Source organism: Trachurus japonicus, chromosome 8 (genome assembly GCF_045865225.1).
Source record: "Trachurus japonicus isolate A0001 chromosome 8, Traja_1.0".
NCBI classification, from domain to species: Eukaryota; Metazoa; Chordata; class Actinopteri; order Carangiformes; family Carangidae; genus Trachurus; species Trachurus japonicus.
Window position 1 is genome coordinate 23,588,874 of NC_140914.1, and position 21,813 is coordinate 23,610,686.

Below are 21,813 nucleotides of genomic sequence, written 5' to 3' on the forward strand. Positions count from 1 at the left end.
GGGGGAACGCTTGTGGTTCCCAGAAAATACGGGACTAATTTACTTTCTCTCTAATTTCATCCATCAGTAACATAATGTGTATGAATGTATGACTGAATTGGTCATAGGGTTCCCACATGTCCTGAAAAACCTGGAAAACCTGGAAAATGGTTGACTAATTTTGAAACGCATGGAAAATGAGAAAAAAAAACAAGTCAAAAGTCCTGGAAAAGCTTGAGTTGTCGTGGAAAATGATTTATCACATCGTAACATCAGCTACCAGAGCTTTATTTGACTTTTTCAGACCCTTTTCAGGATTCCTTTTCCAAAGAAGTGCCAAGCGAGAGATAATTAGAGACTTTGAGTTGATGAGTTGTTACTAGTTTGAACCACAAGCATGAGGGTTTTCTCTCTAGCAGTGTACTTTAAAAACAAAAACAACATGTTTAAATTTGTCACAGTTTCTAAGCATGTAAGAGATTATTTCATAAGTTAGACTGCATAGACGGCACATCTTTAAATCAGACTTATCGGGATAAGAGAGGAATAAACATAGAAACAGTCATGTCCAGAATAAGGTACAACTGTCAAAAAGAACACATCTCCATGAATAGGACAGAGGATGTATTGGTGTATGGCGTAATAACATGGTTGACAATGTCCTGGGAAATGATTTCAAGAAAAGAGTGGGAACCCTGTAATGGATTTTCAAACACTTTCTGTACCTAAGTATCTGAAAGAAAAGATTTTATTATATGGGTCACTTTGGGACAAAGCCTCACAAATGGGGGGGGGGTCCATGGTCTAATTTGAGTGGGGGTCCTTGATGTGAAACAGTCTGACTCTGGCATGAAGAATGCTTAATTAAAAGAAAACAAACAAACGTAAGCCCTCTTCAGACAGGATTTATTTTCCAGGGGGATTGTGGGTGCTTCATGCCAGACGATGAGGTACTAGCAGTCAGTCAGTATCTGTAGCGGAGGGCACGTCCCCCCGGCCTGCTACACATCACAGCAGTCAGGATCTAGATAAGGACTCACTGTGTCTGGCAAAGAGAGCATTTAGACGTGAGAGAGAAAGCCGATGTGACTCTGGATACTGTCTGAGAGTGTCGTAAAAATAAAAGAGAAAAAAGGCAGCAGCCCTTGCACTGACCCCAGACTTTTGACCCTGACCCTGCAGATACAGCGTGGTGGTGGAGGGGGAGCGAGGGAACCGACCACACATCTACTGCCTGGAACAACTGCTGCAGGAAGCTGTGAGTAAACTCTCACACACTGACCTTCTTCACATCTCCGTCTCCGCTGCTGATACACGAGCCGTGAGCCACTCAAAGCTGTTAGAAAAGTGCTGCGTACGAGTCTGCCGCGCGGAGCGATGTGTGCGTGCATGAAAGTGGACGTCGTGTTGACACGTACGGTTTCTCTGTTCTCTGTGCGCAGATCATCGATGTGAAGCCTCCATCCGTGCGCTATCTCCCAGAGGGCACCCGCATCGCTGCCTACTGGAGCCAGCAGTACCGCTGCCTTTACCCCGGCACGGTTGTCAACGGTACAAGAGCAGCACACAAACACACACCCGGCACAAACGCACAAAGCGATTCATAATTCACATAAATGGACAATTTAATTGCACCTGGCAGCAAAAACAACTGTAAAAGATTTTAACCCGACTGCTCCTTCACAGCAGAGTTTATTATTCTGAAGAGACAGGTGGTAATGGGAACAACTGTGATCTGAGCTCTGTTATTGAACACTTTGAATTCCCTGAGCTCTGCTGCACAAACAGCTGATTTTATTTGATAAAAGTGAGTCACAATCCAAAAGTTGAACTCTTCACTGTTGCTCTTCGCCCCAAAACAGGAAGTTCAGACATCGACGAGAACGACGACCTGATCACGGTGGAGTTTGACGATGGAGACACAGGCCGCATCCCCCTCTCCCACATCAGACTGCTGCCGCCAGACTACAAGATCCACTGTGAGAACACACACACACATGAACACACACATACACATACGAGTTATGAACTTTTATATCAATTATATCTACATCATTTGTGACCTTTCTAGATTTTTCCTGTTGTCACTCTCAGTTCTCTGTTGAAAGAGGGAAGGAAAACACAAAGGCACACACACTTTACCTTATTGCACTTTTAAATAGTCATTCATTTAATTTGTGTGTGTGTGTGTGTGTGTGCATGCGTGGGTGGGTGTAATTGTTGCTCCTAAGTAGATGTGGATATGTTTTGTGAGGATTAAAGCCTGTTTGTGGCTTCAAACACCATGAGACAAAATAACGTTTCCAAAAGCAGAAACAGCACAAAGCACTTTACAGAAATGAAAATAAAAAATGTATTCACACATTCCTGTTGATTTCTGCACATTAGAAGCTGGTAAAAATAATTTCCTTTTTGCAAGCAAGGTGCTTCCAAGTTGTTGAATCTGAGATACGCACAGTCAAAAAGACATAATGGTGTCAGCCGACAACATCTTGCCTTTTTATAGTTTTTGTCCTCTGTTGCTAAGAAGCTTGAATACCAGAAATGTGTGTTTGTGTGTGTGTGTGTTAAATTCCCAAGATCGACCTAAAGCCCCTCTGGCTCTCTGCTTCTGTCCAGGCGCTGAGCCGTCCCCTGCGCTGCTCGTGGCCAGCTGCTCCAGGAGGAGAGTGCGCAAATGCAGCAAAGAGGGCAAAGAGTCGGGAACAAAGACAGAGGAGAGCGCTCCCAAGATCAAAGGAAAACCCGGTCGCAAACCCAAACCCAAACCAGGTGAGACAACCAAACAACCAATAGATGGATTAGTAAAAGTCTTTACAAGGTTTCTGTCATCAATCATCACTGACAGTCATTTCTAACCCATCAACTTAAAGGGATAGTTCAACATTTTGGCAAATTGGCCCATTGCCATAATCCCTATAGTCATAGCAGTAGGTTTGTTACCTTTAATTGTCGGTGCAAGCTGTTTTTAGAATGGCGGAGCAGAGCTGCAAGCTGCTATGCAGGCTAATGGGATTTCTTGGTTCCCCTCATCAAACTCATAAAATACACAATCCAACAACTCCAAAACGCTCTCGTGGACAAGTTGGGACCTGCACATTCACCACGCGAGTTGTTTTCGAGGCAAAATCAGAGACTGCTTGCCGAAAAACTGCCCGCCGAAAAACTGCCCATACAGGAACGCGCATCAGCGGTTTTGCATGAATTTCCCTCGAAAACGACTCTGTCTCGTAACGTTCCGTTATTATCTCATAGCGTGGTGAATGTGCAGGTCACAACTTGTCCACCAGAGCGTTTTGGAGTTGTTGGATTGTGTATTTGATGAGTTTGATGAGGGAAACCAAGAAATCCCATTAGCCTCCGTAGCAGCTTGCGGCTCTGCTCTGCCGTTCTAAAAACAGCTTGCACCGACAATTAAAGGTAACGAAGCTACTGCTATGACTATAGGGATTATGGCAATGGGCCAATTTGCCAAAATGTTGAACTATCCCTTTAAGGTGGATATAACGTGTCTGTTATAGATGTAGGTGGAGACAGAGAAATGACTGACAATAACAGTCAGATCTGTTCAAATTATTGAAGATAGAAATTGTGACGTGTCCCACAGGAGGTAAAATAACGGAGGAGGTGCTTAAAGTAAAACTAATCCAACGTGCTTTAAGTGCAGCCATCACTTTTATCTTGATTTGCCATTCTTTCTTCTTTTGAGTGATTCCATGGGACCAGCGAGGGACGTCTCCTCGCACACTGGAGCCAAATGTGTCATAAAGGAAGAGATGGATTTCATATTATTTGGCTCAGTGCTCATCGTGGAAGCGCAGTGTGTTTCTCCCCTGAGCGCTTTTCTACCCACCGACAGCAGTTAGACATTTACCTCATTTGTGCTGATTATTGAAAACAATCCTAGAAATGAGGTCCATGTGGCTTGTTGATCTCCTTAGTTGAACATATTTATCATTTAAGTGTAAAACTCCAAATTACTTTTGTCATGTTTGTCCTTTGATGAGACTTTTTTTTAACCACAGGACTAACAAAAATAGCTCAACGCTCAGAAACCGTCTTTCATCAAAAATGTCAAATTTGACCATGGCTGTCATCTCTGATAGCACTTTTAATAAATCTTCTCAAACGACCTCCGTGCAGCTCAGACTCTCTTTCCCCGGCTGTTCTACATGGCGTGCTGCATGTCTGATTCGCTGACTCTGCCCTTGAGTCATCTGGATAAGCACTTCTTAAAAGCAATGTTTTCATTTCAGAAATTGTTTCCTTGCTCTTTGTCTCAACATGTGAGGCTGCAAAACCACAAGAATCACGAGGCCACACAAAGGAAAAAAATGTCAGCATGTGCAGCGCAGTTTGGTCAGAAAATAAAGTTCTTTAACTTGTATCCCCACAGAGACCTCCATGAACCCAGATGGCCGGGAGAAACCTGACCCTCCGCCCTCCTCCGCCCAGCCCGCAGAGAGAGCCCCGGCTGCAGCCAAGCCGGCCCAGGACAGGACCTCCTCCGTCCAGAAGGCGGCTCAGGAGAAGCCCCGTCCTGCTTCCCGGCCGACGATGGGAACCCAGTCAAAACCGGGCCGCAAAAGCTCCACCGCCTCTCCAGCGAGTAGCCCGACCCTCCCCTCCCCGGCGCCCAGGAAGAGCAGCTCGGCCCAGCCCCCCGCCTCCAAACCGGGCCGCTCTCTGCCCCCGTCCCTCTACCCCTCCACCTACGGGAAAGTCCTGACCGTGGATCTGTACAGCGAGCCCAACCTCAGCTCGTACAACAGCCAGCGCAGAGACAGGGAGAGCAGCAGCAGCACCAGCAGCGTCAGCCCCACCACCAACAGACCCATTTCCAGACCCATAGCGACATCCGCTGCGCCCAAGCCCGGCGGCTCCTCCGCCCCCAGGCCCGCCTCCGCCTCCACGCCCAAAACCAAACCCTCCTCGGACCACCACGGCGGCTCCAGACCCAGCCTCGGCTCCGGGATCATACCCAGCCCCATCTCCAGGCTGTCGACGGGCAAACCCAGCTCTTCTCTCACTCCCAGGCCTTCATCATCCTCACTATCATCATCATCATCATCATCATCTGCGTCAAGACCCAAACTAAAGATGGCCTCCGACCAGCTGTCCTCCAGCTCCAGACCCGGCTCCGTCTCCAGGCCCAAGTCCAGCTCGGGGCAAAGTGACGGGGGGTCGGCGGCGAGGCGGAAGTCTCTGTCAGCGGAGCCGCTGGTGAAGCTCGACCACGAAGGCGTCACCTCGCCCAAAACCAAGAAGACCAAGGCTCTGATGCTGCTGGAGGGTCGGGGCGTCCGGCGAGATCCCACCCCCATCGCCACGGCCACGGCCTCGGCCAATCAGAAACCGCTAAAAGCCAAGGTGAGAGCGCCGGATCGAGACACGAGCCTGCCGGAGAAAGACTCCGCCTACAAAGCACCGATGCTGGCGAAGGAGAAGACGGACGGCCGTGGAAGCGGTGGCAGAGGACAGGAGATGGACGCCAGAGAGGAGAAGGTGAAAAAGGAAGAGAGGAAGGAGGTGGAGAAAAGAGAGGAGAGGAAGATGAAAGAGGAATCTCAGAGTAGCAGCAGCTCAGAGTCGGAAGAAGAAGGCGAGAAAGGGAAAATGAAGAAGAAGAAGAAATGCACCTCGAGCTGCTCTTCCTCCTCTTCGTCCTGCTCTGGCTCCTCCTCATCGTCCTCATCATCTTCGTCCTCGTCGTCCTCCTCCTCTACTGACGACTCGTCCTGCAGCTCGGATGAAGAGAGGAACCCAACGCCCCCACCGGGTCCCGCCTCCCCGCCGCCGACACAGGACAAACCGAAAGAGGAGGTGAAAGAGGAAGAAGAGGAAGAGGAGGTGAAGAAGGAGGCAGAGGTCAAAGTGGAGGAGGAAGAAGAACTGTCGCCTCCCTCAGAGTCTCCCTCGCCGTCGACCTCTCCAACTCCGGCCGCTCCCGCTCCCGCCAAATCTGGCAAACCGGCCACGGGGAAGGGCTCCGGGCAGAGGGGCCGTCCTCCCAAACCGAAGCCCAGCGGAGGAGAGGGGAAGGTGGGCCGGCCGAAGCGGAGGGAGGGGGTCCACCTCCCCACCACCAAGGAGCTGGCCAAACGTCAGCGGCTCCCCAGCGTGGAGAACAGGCCCAAGATCTCTGCTTTCCTTCCAGCCAGGCAGCTCTGGAAATGGTTTGGGAAACCCACTCAGGTGAGGAAAGAAATGGCACGCTGTTAGAAAATGTACTGTGCGGTCCCGTCGTTCCTTTCACTCTGTGACCAGTTTGTTCCTCCCATGACCCCTCCAGAGACGCGGCATGAAGGGCAAGGCCAAGAAGCTCTTCTATAAGGCCATTGTTCGCGGCCGAGAGATGATCCGCATCGGCGACTGTGCCGTGTTCCTGTCTGCCGGTCGGCCCAACCTGCCTTTCATCGGCCGCATCCAGAGCATGTGGGAGTCCTGGGGCAGCAACATGGTGGTCAGGGTCAACTGGTTCTACCACCCGGAGGAGACCAACCCCGGCAAGAAACTCACCGACAAGAAGGTAGTTGAAGTTTTTATTCACGGTCAAAACTGTGAAGTGCAACTGAGCCAGAGTGTGTTTCTTTTTTTTTTTCCTAAGACTTGTGTTTTCTCTCCAGAACTGGGATCAGATCTGTGGCCAGTCGTTACCAGCAGCTCTGCACTCCTCCATCCAGAGGAAAGACTTCATGGAGGTGAGAGCAGAATCAATCATTGTACCCGCGGGTTTCACTTCTGCTCCTCAGGGTGTTTGTTAATCCGACCATAAAACAGACTAATGGGGGAAATAACATCGTTATGAACACATAAATGATTCTGTTATTTGATTTAAGTGGAGTATAAAAGAGAATGGGAATACTTTTCCTAATGCTCTAATTTGTTACCTCATGTTTCTTTTTACACTTATATACACTTCTGAATGTGAAAATATTTGTTTTATTTTGGGCGTTTTGCCTTTAATTGATAGACAGGAAATGGGGAGGCAGATGAGATGACATGCAGCAAAGAGCACACTGGGGGATTCGAACCAGGGCTGGCTGCAGGGAGGACTATAGCCTCTGTATATGGGGCGTTTGCTCCACCCAGTGAGCTACACGATGCCCCATGAATATAATATTTATCTACCTTTCTTGGTCCACAATCCACAATGCACGCATCAATTTCAGAATAAATAAAAGCCTACGTGTCTCTGTTGCAGCGCGCCTTGTACCAGTCGTCTCACAGCGATGAGAACGACGTGCAGACGGTCAGCCACAAGTGCCTGGTGGTGAGCGTGGACGAGTACGAACAGATGACCCACACTCGCCGCTACGCCGACAGCGAAGACCTCTACTACCTGGCCGGCACCTACGAGCCCACCACCGGCATGATCTTCAACACCGACGGAGTCCCGGTCATCTGCTAAAGCAAAAAAAAAACAAAAACACAAACACGCTGCGAGTTGCTGAAACCAAATCGACTCCCCCAACTTTGGACCTCGGCTACGAGTCGAACCCCAACCCGCGGTCTTTTCCAAGTCTAATCACTGACCTTCGATCATGATGGATCTTTTTTTTTCCCCCCACAGCCGTGACTCGATGAACTCAACTGCTCCGACACCATGACACACTTCAGACAGACTGTCACCGACAGCTACTACTACTACTACTACTACTACTACTACGGAGACAGGAGACACTACAGACAGTATTAGAAAGGAACAAGTCTCCTGAAAACTTTTGCACACACACAGACTCCATCAACACACCCTGTGTTACTTGTTGTGTTCAGGGGGAAAGTTTCAGAACACACAAGTGCTTCAGTCTCCTTTTACATGTAAATACACCCGACATAAACACAGACACATACCCACATGAGCAGACACATGTAAATACCCACTCCCATGTATAACACACACACACACACACACACACAAACAGTTATATAGAGGAAAATATGAGTGTTTTATTTTCATGTAATAGATTTATGTCAGAGTACTTTTTTCTAAAGAGGTAAACAGTCAAGAAGCTTTAATGAACTGTGAATGATGATACAGGAGAGAGGCCCCGTGTCTGCCCATCCGTCCTCCGCCCCGGCCCCGACAGGAGGGAGAAGACAGACACACACACACACACACACAAGCCGGTGGTGTGACGTTGTGATTATGATGTTGCCGTGGTGATGTTACAGTCATGTTACAGTCATATAAATGTATCTATAGAACAGCATGAGCGACAGACAGACGCAAAAAGAGAAAGAGATGCACAGATAGAGAGAGGTAGAGACTCCCTCCATCGCTGTCCAACAGAGAGCACTTAAAAAAAAAAAAACACTTAAAGAGTCTATCCTCCTTTTAATTTAACCCCTTCTATTCCCCGTGACAATCCTAACGCGGGCAGACGACTGTCCGTGCGCTACTAAAACTTCTGACTCCCTTTAGAGACTCAGGCTGAAAGAGAGAGGAAGGAATTATGTACTATTAAAAAGCACTTCCCATTTTCATCTTTGCGTTCCTTCTCTTAAAGGAAAAATCCACCCCAGAAACACTTTGAACACTACGACACAAAAACAGCTGCTGTTCATCAGTCTTGGACTTTTGTTTTGTTCTCACCGTTTTGCACTGAGGTTGAGCAACAAAGCAGGGAGAAGTGAATCCGAGAGGAGGTGCCACTCTGTCCGCAGCCACAGGATGTGGAGACTTCAGGCCTGTCTGGGTGGTGTTGAAAAGCATTCTGGGAAATAGGACATAATTTTTTCCTTTTTTTTTTTCTTTTTTCCAAGAAAACTTGGCTAACCAAGTAAAGAAAACTACAACGAGTTACAAAGAAACTCCACGAATGCACAAAACAAGCTGGTGTATTATCAGTACAGGAGTCCCAGAGGGTGGATTTTTCCTTTTTTTTCTCTTTCTTTTTTTTTTTTTAAGGTGTTTCCAGGGTTGCAGACGCTGCAGTCAGTCCAAGACGCATCAAGGTCATAGCATTGATATACAGTAGTAAGCTGCCAGCACTGATTAGATCAACATAATTCAATTTTTAAAACTCATCGTCCACAGTTTGGCTTCATTTATTCGGTTTTGCTGCAGCGTTTGCAACCTCTAAATGTCCTGTGTTGGATGTATTTTATATTTCTTTTGCCTCTACTGTTTTATGGATGTCCATCTTAACCTCTTATGATCACACTTTGCCCTCCAAGCAATCATATTTGACATGAGTGCACTTTGAATGAGCTCCGCTGCAGAGGAGACTGTGTGACTGGGAGTCATGTATGCCCCCCCTACCCCCTTCTCCTCTGCATGCCAGTGATGACCCTTCGCCCCTTAGTCACAGACAGACTCGCGCAACCACATCCCTTCTTACGCGTTGTTCTTTTCGTCTCTTAGCTGCTTTTATGAATTTTTTTCTACGTGCCTAGTTTTAACCGTTTTTAGAGTGAGACTGTTGAATGTCGTGCTCAGGGTCGTGAGCGTTTGGGTGGCCTTTACTCTCCCAGGCCTTATGATGATGATGATTCGCCAAATCTCTTAGGTCCCGCCCCCCCCCCCCAATCCCGCCATTAACCTCAGCTCCTTTAGGTGCTGTGGAGTAACCAGATTGGTCTTTTCTCCAGTCTGCCGACGTTGGGAAACATCTTTCTTCTTTGTGATTTATAGATCAAACAACCCTCCGTTCCTGAGCTCTTAACCCACTTAGTTACACTATTGTGTATAGAGTGTGTGTCAGATATATCGGTATCCATACACAGCCGTGTGTAGTATACTGTTTATAAGTATATATCTGTGATTATCATGTTGATTTTCTTGTATGTTTCGTACCACGTTGCCCTCTCTCTGCTTCGCTGCAGAGGCTGAAGATTGTCTTGTTGATATTCAATAGGTTAAATTTTTTCTACTATCTTGAGATCTTTTTTGGTTTTCTCTGGATTTGTCTGATTTTTAATATAATAGGCTATATCATATTTTTACTCACGTTGAGATGGCTGCGTGACGTCTGGAGGACGACCCAAGATGTTAATGTGACATTTTCCCAGTAAATGACAAAAGATGTCTGCCAGTACGGCAGCATTTCACTGCACATTTTTTTAATCAATTTCAGCCATGATAGCCACCCAGTAAAGATAAGGTTTGTAAATTGCTGCTAGTTTGTTAGTATTGAAATTGGTTTAACAGGTACACAGTGGCTCTACGTGCTGTTTTCTGAGATTACTCGATCAATTGACGCCCAGATACGTTATCTGCTAAAGCCCCAGCTGCTCCTCCAGCTGCTGCTCTTACGTATTGACTCGCTGTGGGCTGAGACCAAACAGAAGACCCCCCCCTTAAAAACTCAAAATGTCCACAGACAGGAGTTCAAAAGTTTTGATTGACAATCAGCCAAAACGGATCTCCGGTCGGTCGGTACCTCAGCCGTGGGAGTGTGATGGAGAGACAGGTCGTACCAGTGTTTGCAGAGTGAACAAGTAGAAGTGCTCCGTTCTGAATCTTTGTTTACCCCTGGAGCTGCTAAAGCACTTTTTTCTGTGTGCGCGTGCGTATGTGTGTGTATGTATGTATGTATGTGTGTGTGTGTGTGTGTGTGTGTGACATGACACACCCCTTGTATTGACACATAATACACACACTTTGTAACTCTATAAAGTGTGTTATTGCCTACAGATTTCTATTTGCCCCCGTTCTCCATTCAAAACTCAGCCTTAGGCCTTCAAACAGGGTCCAACACAAACACACACAGAGACACACACACACACACACCATCACTTATTCCCCACTTCGCCTTCATTTTCATTTGGTGTCATATGTTTTAAGAGCCTGACTTTATACACTATATGTTCTTTCTATCACCATTGACGTGTACTACTTTTGTTTGTTGTTTCTCTGATTTATTTCTGTCACTTTTTTTTTCTTTACTTTTCTTTGCATGTTTCTGTAAATGTTTCCCCCTTGCTTCCCCTCTCTGAACAATCGTCCACGCCTCTCAAGCAATACTGCTGACAGGCACTGGGAGCTAGCTGCTAGAGAGAGAGAGAGAGAGAGAGAGAGAGAGAGAGGAATGGGAGAGAGAGAGAGAGAGGTGGACTGGAGGCTGGTTCTTCGTCTGCTGTTCCTTCAGTATCGTTATCGTCCTGTTACAGAAAAAAAAAGATTATTTTGAAAATAAATAGAAAAATCATCTAAGTTTTGTAAATGATCCTTCACTGTCGAGGGGATAAAAAGCTATCAGAATATACTTTGTACACATGTCTAATCTTGTAAAAATGCAAAAAGAATACATTTTAGAGATAAATCTGAAACCAGATATATTCTGTCGCCCTATACTGTATGTGTAAGGAACTTTTTTTTTCCTTTTTTTTTTTTTTTTTTTTTTTACAGACAGCAACCATGTTTATCAGTGTTTCTTTTTAATTGTTTTAGTAACTCAATATTTTATAGTTATTCAATAAACAGATGGAACTGTAACTTGGGCTGTTTCTGTGAATCTCTGAAAATAATGAATAATAATGAATGAATTTCACTTTTCAGATGTCGGTGCTTCTTGATGGCGCTGACGTTCTGAAATACTGCACACTGCACGTCTCCCTTTGATTCCTCACTTCCACTGATATAGTTAACTTCAAGCAGAAACAATGAAGGCAGCTTGTTTTTATTCTAACATGAATTCATGACATCTTGGCAAAGCATCTGAGGGATGATTTAAAGGAGAAGTTGAGGAACTAAGATGATTTGATAAGTTAGAAGAAAAGATAAAGCTTCTATTTATGAAGAATCAGGCTACCACCTGCTAGTTAGCTTATTGGCACAGTGACTAGAAAACAGTCACCATCATCTCCAGAGCTCACTAATGAATGTGTTATGTCTTGTTCTATTCATAAAAACACTGTCAAAGAAAAAAAAAGAATATTAAAACAAAATAAAAGCACACACCTTGCTGAAACAGAAGTTATTTAAAACATTAATTAGCAGGCAGCTTTTATCACCTAGACACAGTGACACAGCTAAGATGCTGCCATAATGCAATCATTTAATTTCTCAAAATGTCAAACTCTTGGTTGAACAGAATATTATCTCCTATTCAGCCAACTGCAGGTCAGCATCCGTCCTGCTCATCACCTTCTGCCCTGCAGTTTCCGCTGTCACCAGAAGAGGCAGGTCACCGTCAGCGTCACCCCACAGAAACTAGATGCTCTCGTTTAATTTCTCTGCTTTTAGTGGCTGCTCTCAGTTTGTGTGGCCTGCCCCTTTAATCAACAGTGGACTCCATCAGGCCTCCATTTTGGCAGCCCAGTAATGAAGCTGCTTGTTGTGATAAAATGGAGGAAAGTTCAGCTTCCTCTGCTGAGCTGCAGAGCTGACCGCAGGAGACACATTTTCCACCGCTCACCGTTCATGGCTCTGCCCTCAAAAAACTGGCAAGGGTGTGTGTGTGTGTGTGTGTCTCTTCTGAATTCCTGTGTGTCCACGTGTAATTAAATCTTTGCTGACATGAACTGACTGTGTGTTCCTGTTTCATGGTGAGAGCAGCAGTCAGGGGTTCGGCCACCTCTCTGTTTCCCCCAAAGGACCAACATCAGCATAACACCACAACCTGCTGGGAGCTTCCTCTGTCACACACACACACACACACACACACACACACACGATACAGTACACCAGCACAGAAAGGTATCCACACATCCAGGAACACACTGGCACACACACTCTCTCTCCATCCTCAGCAGTGGTCTACACACCCTCTTGTGGGTGTGTCGGCATGCAGGGCTCTGATTGGGTGACATCACATGAAGAGAGGCGTCCTATTGGCTCCGTCTTCATTACACAAGGAGCAGAGGGAGCCGAGATGCAAGTGTGTGTGTGTGTGTGTGTGTGTGTGTGTGTGTACATGCACGGGTTTGTGTATGTGAGTGTTTGGACTCATTACTGTTGAACCCCCCCTCCTCCGCTCTTTCTTTCTGTTCTCCTCAGCTCTTTCAGGCAGCTCGGTGTGTGTGTGTGTGTGTGTGTGTCTGTGTGTGTGTGTGTGTGTGTGTGTGTGTGTGTACATGTACACCGGTTTCCCAGGAGACAGGTATCTGAGTGAGGGGGCGTTTGAACGCACACTGAGCACAAACAGTTTGAAAGACCTGTTATTCAGACTGGAGCTTGTTCACTAACTTTCAGGACTGTGTTTGTCCTTCAAGCCTGTTTGTCAAAGAGAAAGAGAAAAAAAACAACTTTTTTAGTATTTGTTTCCAACTCTCACTCTATTCTCCTGCCCCCCTCCATCTCTCCCTCCCTCCATCCCCCCTCTCTCTCTCTCTCTGTCTCTGTCTGTCTTTCTCACATTTGTTCTCTCAGTTTATTTGACTTGTGTAATTTCTACCTCTGTTTTCTTTCTGTCTGATCAGGGCCGGGGAGAAAGGTGATGATAACTCTAGGGGCCCAGCGCCCAGTAGGGCCCACAAAAAACCCCAGTTGTCTAATCTTTGTATGACTGAATTATTCTGCATAAAACCCTGACTGATACTCATAGTAATGCTGCATTAGCATCAAAACAAAGTAAATAAAAAATGATAATATACGTAGTCTAAGAAAATAAGTGGAAGAGTCAGGGGACAGGGGCCCACTTTAGTAGTCTTTCAGGGGGCCCAGAATTCCTAGCAACGGCCCTGTGTCTGATGCACACTAATATCACCAGATGTCCAGTGCATTGTGTGTTAAGAAATCTACCCTCCAGCACCTCCAAAGATCGCTGATACACATGTTAAACTCTACTCTACTATTTCTGGGATTATTTACTTGTGAGAACAAAAAGATATAGCCTATCTCTAGAGTCAGGAGCTTAACTTACATAATGACTGGTATCAGAAGGAAATACAGCAGTTAGCCTGGCTCAGCTTACAGACATGTCTAAACTTTAGAACAAGTTTGAATATATTATATTTTACCTTTTTTTTTAGAGTCAAACCTACTTTTTAGCATCCCAGTCATTGGCCAGGCTCACTGCCTCATCCTATTACAAATACAGATAACTTTATTTATCCCCAGTTTCTACAGTCCACCTCATACAATGATTCACACAACATAACAGTGCCAGAGGAAGCATGATATGGCCTATGGGAACGAACGAGTGCAGTTAAAATAATACAGGAACATAATATAACTTACTCAATACATACATATAATTATATTGCTGTTGTTGATGTTTTCGATCCCGGGACAGTAATCTTATACAGCCTTATGTTATGATGAGAAAGACATACAGAGGTGGGAATAGAATATTATTTTACACTCTCCATTTTCATGTAATAGATATGTGCATGCTGTGTGTGTGTGTGAATACTTTGTTTTGTCTGGCCTTTGATCTCTTTCTCTCCTTCTTCACTGCGTCTCTTGTTCTTTTGCCTCTTGTGATAGATTTGAATGTGAAATGACAACTGAGCCTTACAAATATTAGTTCAGAGTGTGATCCCACATGCGTGTGTGTGTGTGTGTGTGTGTGTGTGTGTGTGTGTGTGTGTGTGTGTGTGTGTGTGTGTGTGTGTGTGTGTGTGTGTGTGTGTGTGTGTGTGTGTGTGTGTGTGTGTGTGTGTGCGTGTGTGTGTGTATGTGTGTGATGTACTGCATATCAATTAGTTATCTATTATTCATGGTGACAACGTAATGAATGAAACATCACAGCCTTTGTATTTCAGACATGTTTACTTGTCTCTCTCTTCCTCTCACACACACACACACACACACACACAGTTGCTGTCGTGGGTATTTGGACAGGAGTGACAGTGTGAGTGAAATCCCATTGTAACTGTGAAAACGAGGTGATGCCCACTGAATACCTGACAGCTGAATCCAGCTCCAGACTGCAGCCTCCTCCTAATGAAGGAGTAAGTGTGATAATTTACGCTGAGGATGAAGGGAACATGATTTAGTCTTCATCATTTCTCTGAGCAGTCCTCTCCTCTGACAGCTCGGCTGCCAAAATCCACAGAAGGAAAGGACTCAAACAATGTAGATAGACTCATCTGGTGTTCCTTCACTTGTCTGGAGTGTGGAGTAGCTACTGTCCCCCTGGGTTTTGTCTCTCAGGCTTCAGGTTGCCCTGTGCAGCCCTGTATGAGAGCCGGAGGTTGATGGTGTCATTGAGACTGTCTGACAGAAAACTCTGTAGAGACAGATCCTACGGAGGCCTGAAGCAAACACTTCCACATTTACATCCTATATTTCTCGCTAAGTGCTTCTTAGTGAAGATACAGCAACAATACTGTGGACTATAATAACTAATTGGGTTTTTTAGTGCCATGGAAACGGCGAAACTGTCCCAGGCTTCTTCAAAAGTCTTTTATTCCATATTTTCATAAAGCATCTCGTATGTCTCCTCCAATAGGCTACTATGCTATGTAGAACAGTAGCCTATATCATTGTGTTATGCTACCAAACTGCAATGTAGCCTATGTCAAAATGTAGGATACTTTTACAGATTAACTTTCATTTTTCCATGTTTTTTTTTTCAGAATTAAAAGAGTGGACCACTGAATGTGCATTTACAAACAAAAACTAAACCATAGCTAGCTGACAATGTAGCTAGTTAGTTAGCCACAGCTATGACCATTTTTTCTGTCTCTTGTAATTATATCTGTAGTTGTAGTTATATCTTCCAACAGCAATCACTTATAAAGAGTGTTTGGTCCGAAACACGGGTCTGTCAGTCACTCTGCTCTGCTGTAAGCCGAGGAAAAAACTTTCCTTGTATCCTACAACCTTTATCCAATGAGGAGAGAGGACGGCATAAAGGGGCGGTCCTCTCTGTGTGTGCAGCCAAAGGATGCGCGTGCATGTGGTGACGTAGGGACGAGGGCGGGGACTGCTAACTCCATCTGCTGACAGGAAGTTAGCCAAAACGACCGGATCACTTACTTCTGCTTTAATTATGATCAACTAATAAACACAACACTAAATCCAGTCATCGGAAATGGAAAGTAGATAATAAGATTACTAGCTGAGTAGTGCTTTTCTAACTGACATCTCAGCTTTTGTCTCAAGAGGAGTTTAAGTTGCTATGTCAATTAATTAAATGCCTTAAATTCTTAGGCCCTATTTCAATTATCACATTAATTCTAGGTTGACCCAGTTAATGATTTGTAGATGGAAAGCTGGAAGACAGAGTTTGTTTGTTGATGTTATGTGTTCCCCTTATATTCCCTCAAGTTTTTGGAAAAAGGTCCATGACAGTGATTTATTTATTTGTAAAATAACACAGCCACAGGAGGAAGACCAAGGCTGCCACCTGTAGGGGGCCGACACTCATCATCCAGGGCGTTTTCTATATATTTCTATATGTTTTGTTACACAGTGACAGACACTTAATGTTTTTACCACTTTTTCTTCTTATTCTCTCTTTCCTCTGTCATCTTGGGGATGCTCACACTCTTTTATGTTACCTCTATTCCTTCTCCTCTCTTTCCTCTCTTGTAGTTGTTCCTCTAACATTTGTCACATTTTCCTTCATTTCTAACCCCCTGTCATTTTCCCTCTGTTCCTCACTTTTAGGTCACTGTTAGGTCAATTCATTTTTATTTATGAGGTATAAAATCACAGGTTTGCTTCAGAAGAGTAAGAAACCTCAGTCGTTTTTACAAACAGTTTGCCTCAAAGGACTATAGGACAGCTGGACATGGCAATATGGAAATATCCAGATTATTTGAAACCTCACAACTAGAATCCAGTGTCCTCGACATTAAATGTTTCACTTCCTACCAAAAAGACAGAACATACTTAGGATATGGTCGACTACTGCAGATCCACAAAGTTCAAGTGATTGAACTTATCATCTGGATGTTCACTTTAAAGACTAATCTGTATCTGTAACATATGAATACAGTACACACCACTAGTCAAAAATTACTACTACGCCTTTGGATGTTATCAAGACAATACTGGTTCTGATAATATGTAACTGCTATGCTGTCAGGATGGTAAAATAAGGCAGATAACAAAGGAGGACAGACTGGTGGAGCAGGGGTTCAACTGACAACACAATTATGAGGGAAAACATGAGAGAGAACAAACCACACGGTGGCTTCACAATGGCTTGGAATAATGCTCGTATGATATTGAAAGATCCAGTTGTAATTATATATGTGTGTTTTCTGATATGCACTTTAGATAAGATGACATGAAACAAATATAAAAAAGGGAAGTGCTGGAGGGAAGGTGACTGGGTCCACCAGTTTCATTTGTCATTTTCCAAGACACAACTATTTTTACAAACATAGAGCTCTCTCCTACTTCTGTCTTTGATTAGGTTTGATTCACACCACAGAGATGAGAAAGAAGAACAACAACACGATTTAATGATGTGAAAATGCCACATGTTGCATTTTCACATCAATCAAACAAAAGCTGATTGCAGATAAGATCAGTGCTGTGTTCTGCATTTTGTGGCATATTGATGCTGATTTATGGAACATGAAAAGAAAGAGGGCGCCACTTGTCCAAGTTTCTTGCACAAACATGTTTATGCAGGCGATAGGCCGACAGATAAGTCTGTGAAAGGAAGCAGTGGGTTTATGAAGCACTATGATGCTGCTCTGAGGTTCATCAGAGTGAAAGAGTGCAGAACAGACTAACAGACCTCTTTTTACCCTTCCACACTCTTTCTACCTCCTTGTCTCCTCCATCTCGCCTCTCTTCCTCTCTACAGTATGTGGAGCAGAATGAATAATGATCAGTTGCTCTGTCACACACCAGAGACTTTCTCTCCCTGCAGCTACATCCAAAATTAGCGCACACACACACTCACACACACACAGGCCAACACTTACACTCCTGTGAGTGTGCGCACAGGCAAACACCCAGATAATCATACAGTGGGTTCGCACACACACACGCACACACACTCGCACAGAGAGAACAAGAGCTGCAGCTTCACCACAACACTTTGACCTCTGTAGCACTATGAAAACATTATACAGTGGAAGAGTTGAAGGAGAAAATGATCAGTTTTGGGTTTGTGTGTGGTTGAGTGGGTGGAGAAGAGAGGCCGTCCTGCAGCTGAAGGGTCAAAGGTCAACTTCCCTTTACTAGAAACTCTGTCTTTAATTCTTTCAGAAGTGTTTGACACAGATATGAAGCATAAGGACAAGACAAGTCCTCTGATTATTTATGATATAAACTCTCCTTGGACCTGAGGTGGTCGAGCTGCACTGTCCTCCATGCTGTTCTCTGAACAGCAGCGCTCTCTGCTGGGGAGAAGCAGTGGCTGCAGACCTCTTTTGCTTATGATTGATCCCTACGGGGAGAACTCAGACTCCTGCTTCAGGATGCTGGGGAGGTGAAGATGCTTGCCATCATCAGACTGAGGGTAACCACATTGAATTTCTTGTCTCTTTGGGGTTTTATTTGTTGGGTACCACACCTTCTCATTGACTCAAGCTGTGCTATTGATGCTGACTGACCACATCAAACATGGTAGCCTACTGATGTTTCATATTTCACATAACCACAGTTCCTATCTCGCTAATAAAAAGATCAAACATTTATAATAACGCCTGTATATTCTGAAAAGCTCAAAAGAAAAAAGATTGTTCTAAGAAAGCAAAATAAGACTTCTGGCCCACATATTTCCACATCTGGGCAGTGTCTCGCTGTTATCCTCAGATAACTGACAGCAGGAAGATTTTCCATGTGAGTGTCACAGTGCTGCTCGGTATGGGCCAGATTCAGGCTGTGTAACCAGGCGTACGGTGGGCCAAGAGAGAAAAAGGCAAGTGTATTTGTTTAGCGCTATTCAGATACAAGGTCATTCAAAGAGCTTTACAGAGGAAATAAATAAAAATAGAGCATCAAAAATGACAGCATCTAGGCCAAATATTTCTTTTGCTACGTGAGGAGGTTTTGTGGTGCAGAGCTGTTCTTCTCACAGCTGTGAAGACAGACTAAATGTGGTTGCTTCCTGTTTTGACAGACAGAGAGAAGCTCTGATCTAAACCATAATATGTGAAAACAGTCTTTTCTCCGTGCATGTAAATATGCAACGGCAGAAATAGCAACAACACACAAACGGAGCGGCAGGCGGAGATGTAAACAACTGTTTATTAAGCGCTGCTGATGGAACAATGTTGGGCACAAACAGACTCTTTGGGGAAAATCCGTCACTTGAAGTCATGTAACAAGCAAAAGTGAGATGTCAGTTCACATTGTTGAAGACGTTTCTACCTGACCTGACAGATGAACTGGTTCTGGTGTGAGATATTAGTTGCATTTTGATCAGTTGAGCAATGAATATTATTATAGTCAGGAATTGAGTTGTATTGTATTGTATTTAAACACAGAGAGTTGAATGGCAAAAATTTCCATCCAATCTTGGTTCACCTAATGAGATTATTTCTCTCCCACCAGGCAGATGCAGTCAGAAGAGTAAGGGTGATGAGCTTAATTCAGTCCTTTAGTTGTACGTAAGGATTTTACATTGAAAAGCTGATTAGTCACCCAGCCCTCATGCAATAATGAGACCAGCAGAAAGGCCAATTTCAGCTCACTACACCCATCTCTCAGTTTGACTCACTAAAACTATTCTTTTGTCACAAATATTATCTGCAAAATATCTTATGTTACAGTGGATATATATATATATATGTATATACATATAAACAGCGTAGCATCTCTGAACACCATACTGATATTTCACAGTGTGCAGTCTAAAATAGTAGGTACAAGACGGTTTCTGAAGAAATTCTCTGTTGTTAGTGGTGAGAAAAATGAGTGTTATCTCAGACTGTGGTTGATCTAAAAAATATATATAACAGGAAGTTACAACACTTACTGACATAGATGAGACCCTGGGGATGAGATAAAATAAAGAATTTAAAGTTATTGTTCATAAAAAAAGATGTTTGCATGCAACAGCACAGTGAAATCAGCTGAAGAGTGAGCCATGAAATAACGTCTTAACTCCAGAGTCGCTTTCCATTTTCTGACAGGGACAGAGACGTCACCTAATGATTAGGTTTCCTCTCTGCTCCACAGTGCTTTGCTCTCTCTGCACTCACTGATCTCGTTTAATGAAGCTTTCTGCTGTGGAACTCATCATTAAAACTGTGGAGGAAAGTGTCAACTAATGCCAAAAATATCTTTTGAAATGATAAATTATTCATCACCACTGAAGAAAACCCAGAGTTCATGCAGTTGGTCCTACAAAAGATTATTACTAAGTGGCCGTTTTAAACAATCAAAGTGTCATTTTCCCCACTGAACTGGTTGCAGCAAAGAAAAATCACTATGCTGGTTTCAAGAAAATTATAGTGGTGCAATGCTTTGAAAAGTGGCATCCCCCTTCTCTGAAAATGTCCCTACCACGGAAAAAGAGAAACAGTAGTAAAGAGACTTTCCATGTCCTTTAATGACACATCTGACCAAAAATAACTAAACACAGCATCAAGCCCAGCAGCTCGCTGAGAGCGGGGAGGCCCCGGGCAGCGTGGCACCATCAGCACAGTGGGACATACATACAGTAATGAGGTTATCTCCCAAAAGTCCCTCCACCATCCTTCACACAACGCCCACAGCAGGCTCCATTCAAGCCGTCACCTACATAATGTAATGGCTTTCTACACAGAGGCCTGTTTTCTCCATAATGTATAAACGCTGAACTCCACTGATCCTCTTATCACTGAAAAATTAATCACATCCAACAGGAAACGTGGAGGAACCAAGAAGCTGCTGAATCTGTGTTGGAAACAAAAATAAATCAAGGAAATAGATGCTTTCCGGACCACTTCTGCTGAATAAATCTACAAAAACAATATGAATCTGATATTTTCTTGAGGCTTTTCCACAGATATAATAAAAGCTCTTTATTTCCTTGAGTGCATTTTATTTATTTTTTTATTCTATTCTATTTACAACTTTACATTCACTGGTTTCTCAGTAACTAACACTGACCAGAGACAGGCAGACTGTTTGGCACTAACTGTTTTTGTTTCCCGTAATATCCCACGTCATTACGTAGACGTTAAACACAGACACAGTTCAGAGGGACAAAGAGGGGAAACAGACCATTTAGGAAAATTCAGACCAACGTTTAGCTCAGTTCTCATCCATCAGAGGACACAAGACAAGACATGAACCTCACTAAACACACTGACTCTCCTCCTAGCATTTGAGCAGCTGCCGGTGACAATGAAGGTCATCATAACAACTACAAAAAGGGTTAACATCATTTCATTTATACAGGACTGATAAAAATAAAAATGAAAATAAACACAGCTGAAGCTTTTTCAATTCAGATTAGACAAACAAGCTGAACGGACTGGAAGTGGAAAGCAAACATCCGCTGCGATGTGTTGATTAGCAGAAATCTGTCTGTAAGACTTTTAAAGAGGCTATTTGTAAGTTTTCTCTGCTGTTGAATTTGGTTTCCTCCGAGTTTGTGATGTTTAACAAGAGTTTTAGCTACCATGAAAAAAAAAACAGGTTATTATAATACGTTCTCTGAACAGCACTAGCCTAAGTCTTTAGCACAGACAGTGAGTTGCTAACTTCAGTAGAGGAAAAAACATGGCAAGCATGAGTTTACAGTGACGTTGTTTTCCACCACTTGAGACAGCTCTTAGTGTGTAAATGAAATAAGTTTGATGATGAACTCAAAACACGTTCTCTAAAAACAGTTTGCTAACAATGCTATGATAGCAAAACTAAAGTGGAAAATACATTTGTTACACGGTTAAACTCTGTCACTGTGGTCACAGTTCAGGTCCATGCTAAATATTTCACATCAAGTTCCCTTTGTATTCCTGTTGTAAAATTTTAAAATGTAACAAAGTTTTTGATGACTTATCTTGAACTCTGGGGGCTCTACCTACATTTGAGTGTGTTTATTC

General features: G+C 44.0%; 1 protein-coding gene across 1 annotated transcript in view; it reads left to right on the top strand.

The window, feature by feature from the left end:
* The window catches only part of tnrc18 (trinucleotide repeat containing 18), a 50,434-nt gene extending 39,015 nt beyond the window's left edge, over window positions 1-11,419 (top strand). The window contains exons 23-30 of the mRNA XM_085785338.1: window positions 1,162-1,237; window positions 1,422-1,530; window positions 1,842-1,958; window positions 2,599-2,751; window positions 4,376-6,174; window positions 6,272-6,508; window positions 6,606-6,680; window positions 7,184-11,419. Coding sequence (XP_085641464.1) covers window positions 1,162-1,237; window positions 1,422-1,530; window positions 1,842-1,958; window positions 2,599-2,751; window positions 4,376-6,174; window positions 6,272-6,508; window positions 6,606-6,680; window positions 7,184-7,390 — 2,773 coding nt within the window. The 3' untranslated portion in view covers window positions 7,391-11,419. The remainder of the gene's footprint in view (window positions 1-1,161; window positions 1,238-1,421; window positions 1,531-1,841; window positions 1,959-2,598; window positions 2,752-4,375; window positions 6,175-6,271; window positions 6,509-6,605; window positions 6,681-7,183) is intronic.
* The last annotated feature ends 10,394 nt before the right edge of the window (window positions 11,420-21,813 follow it).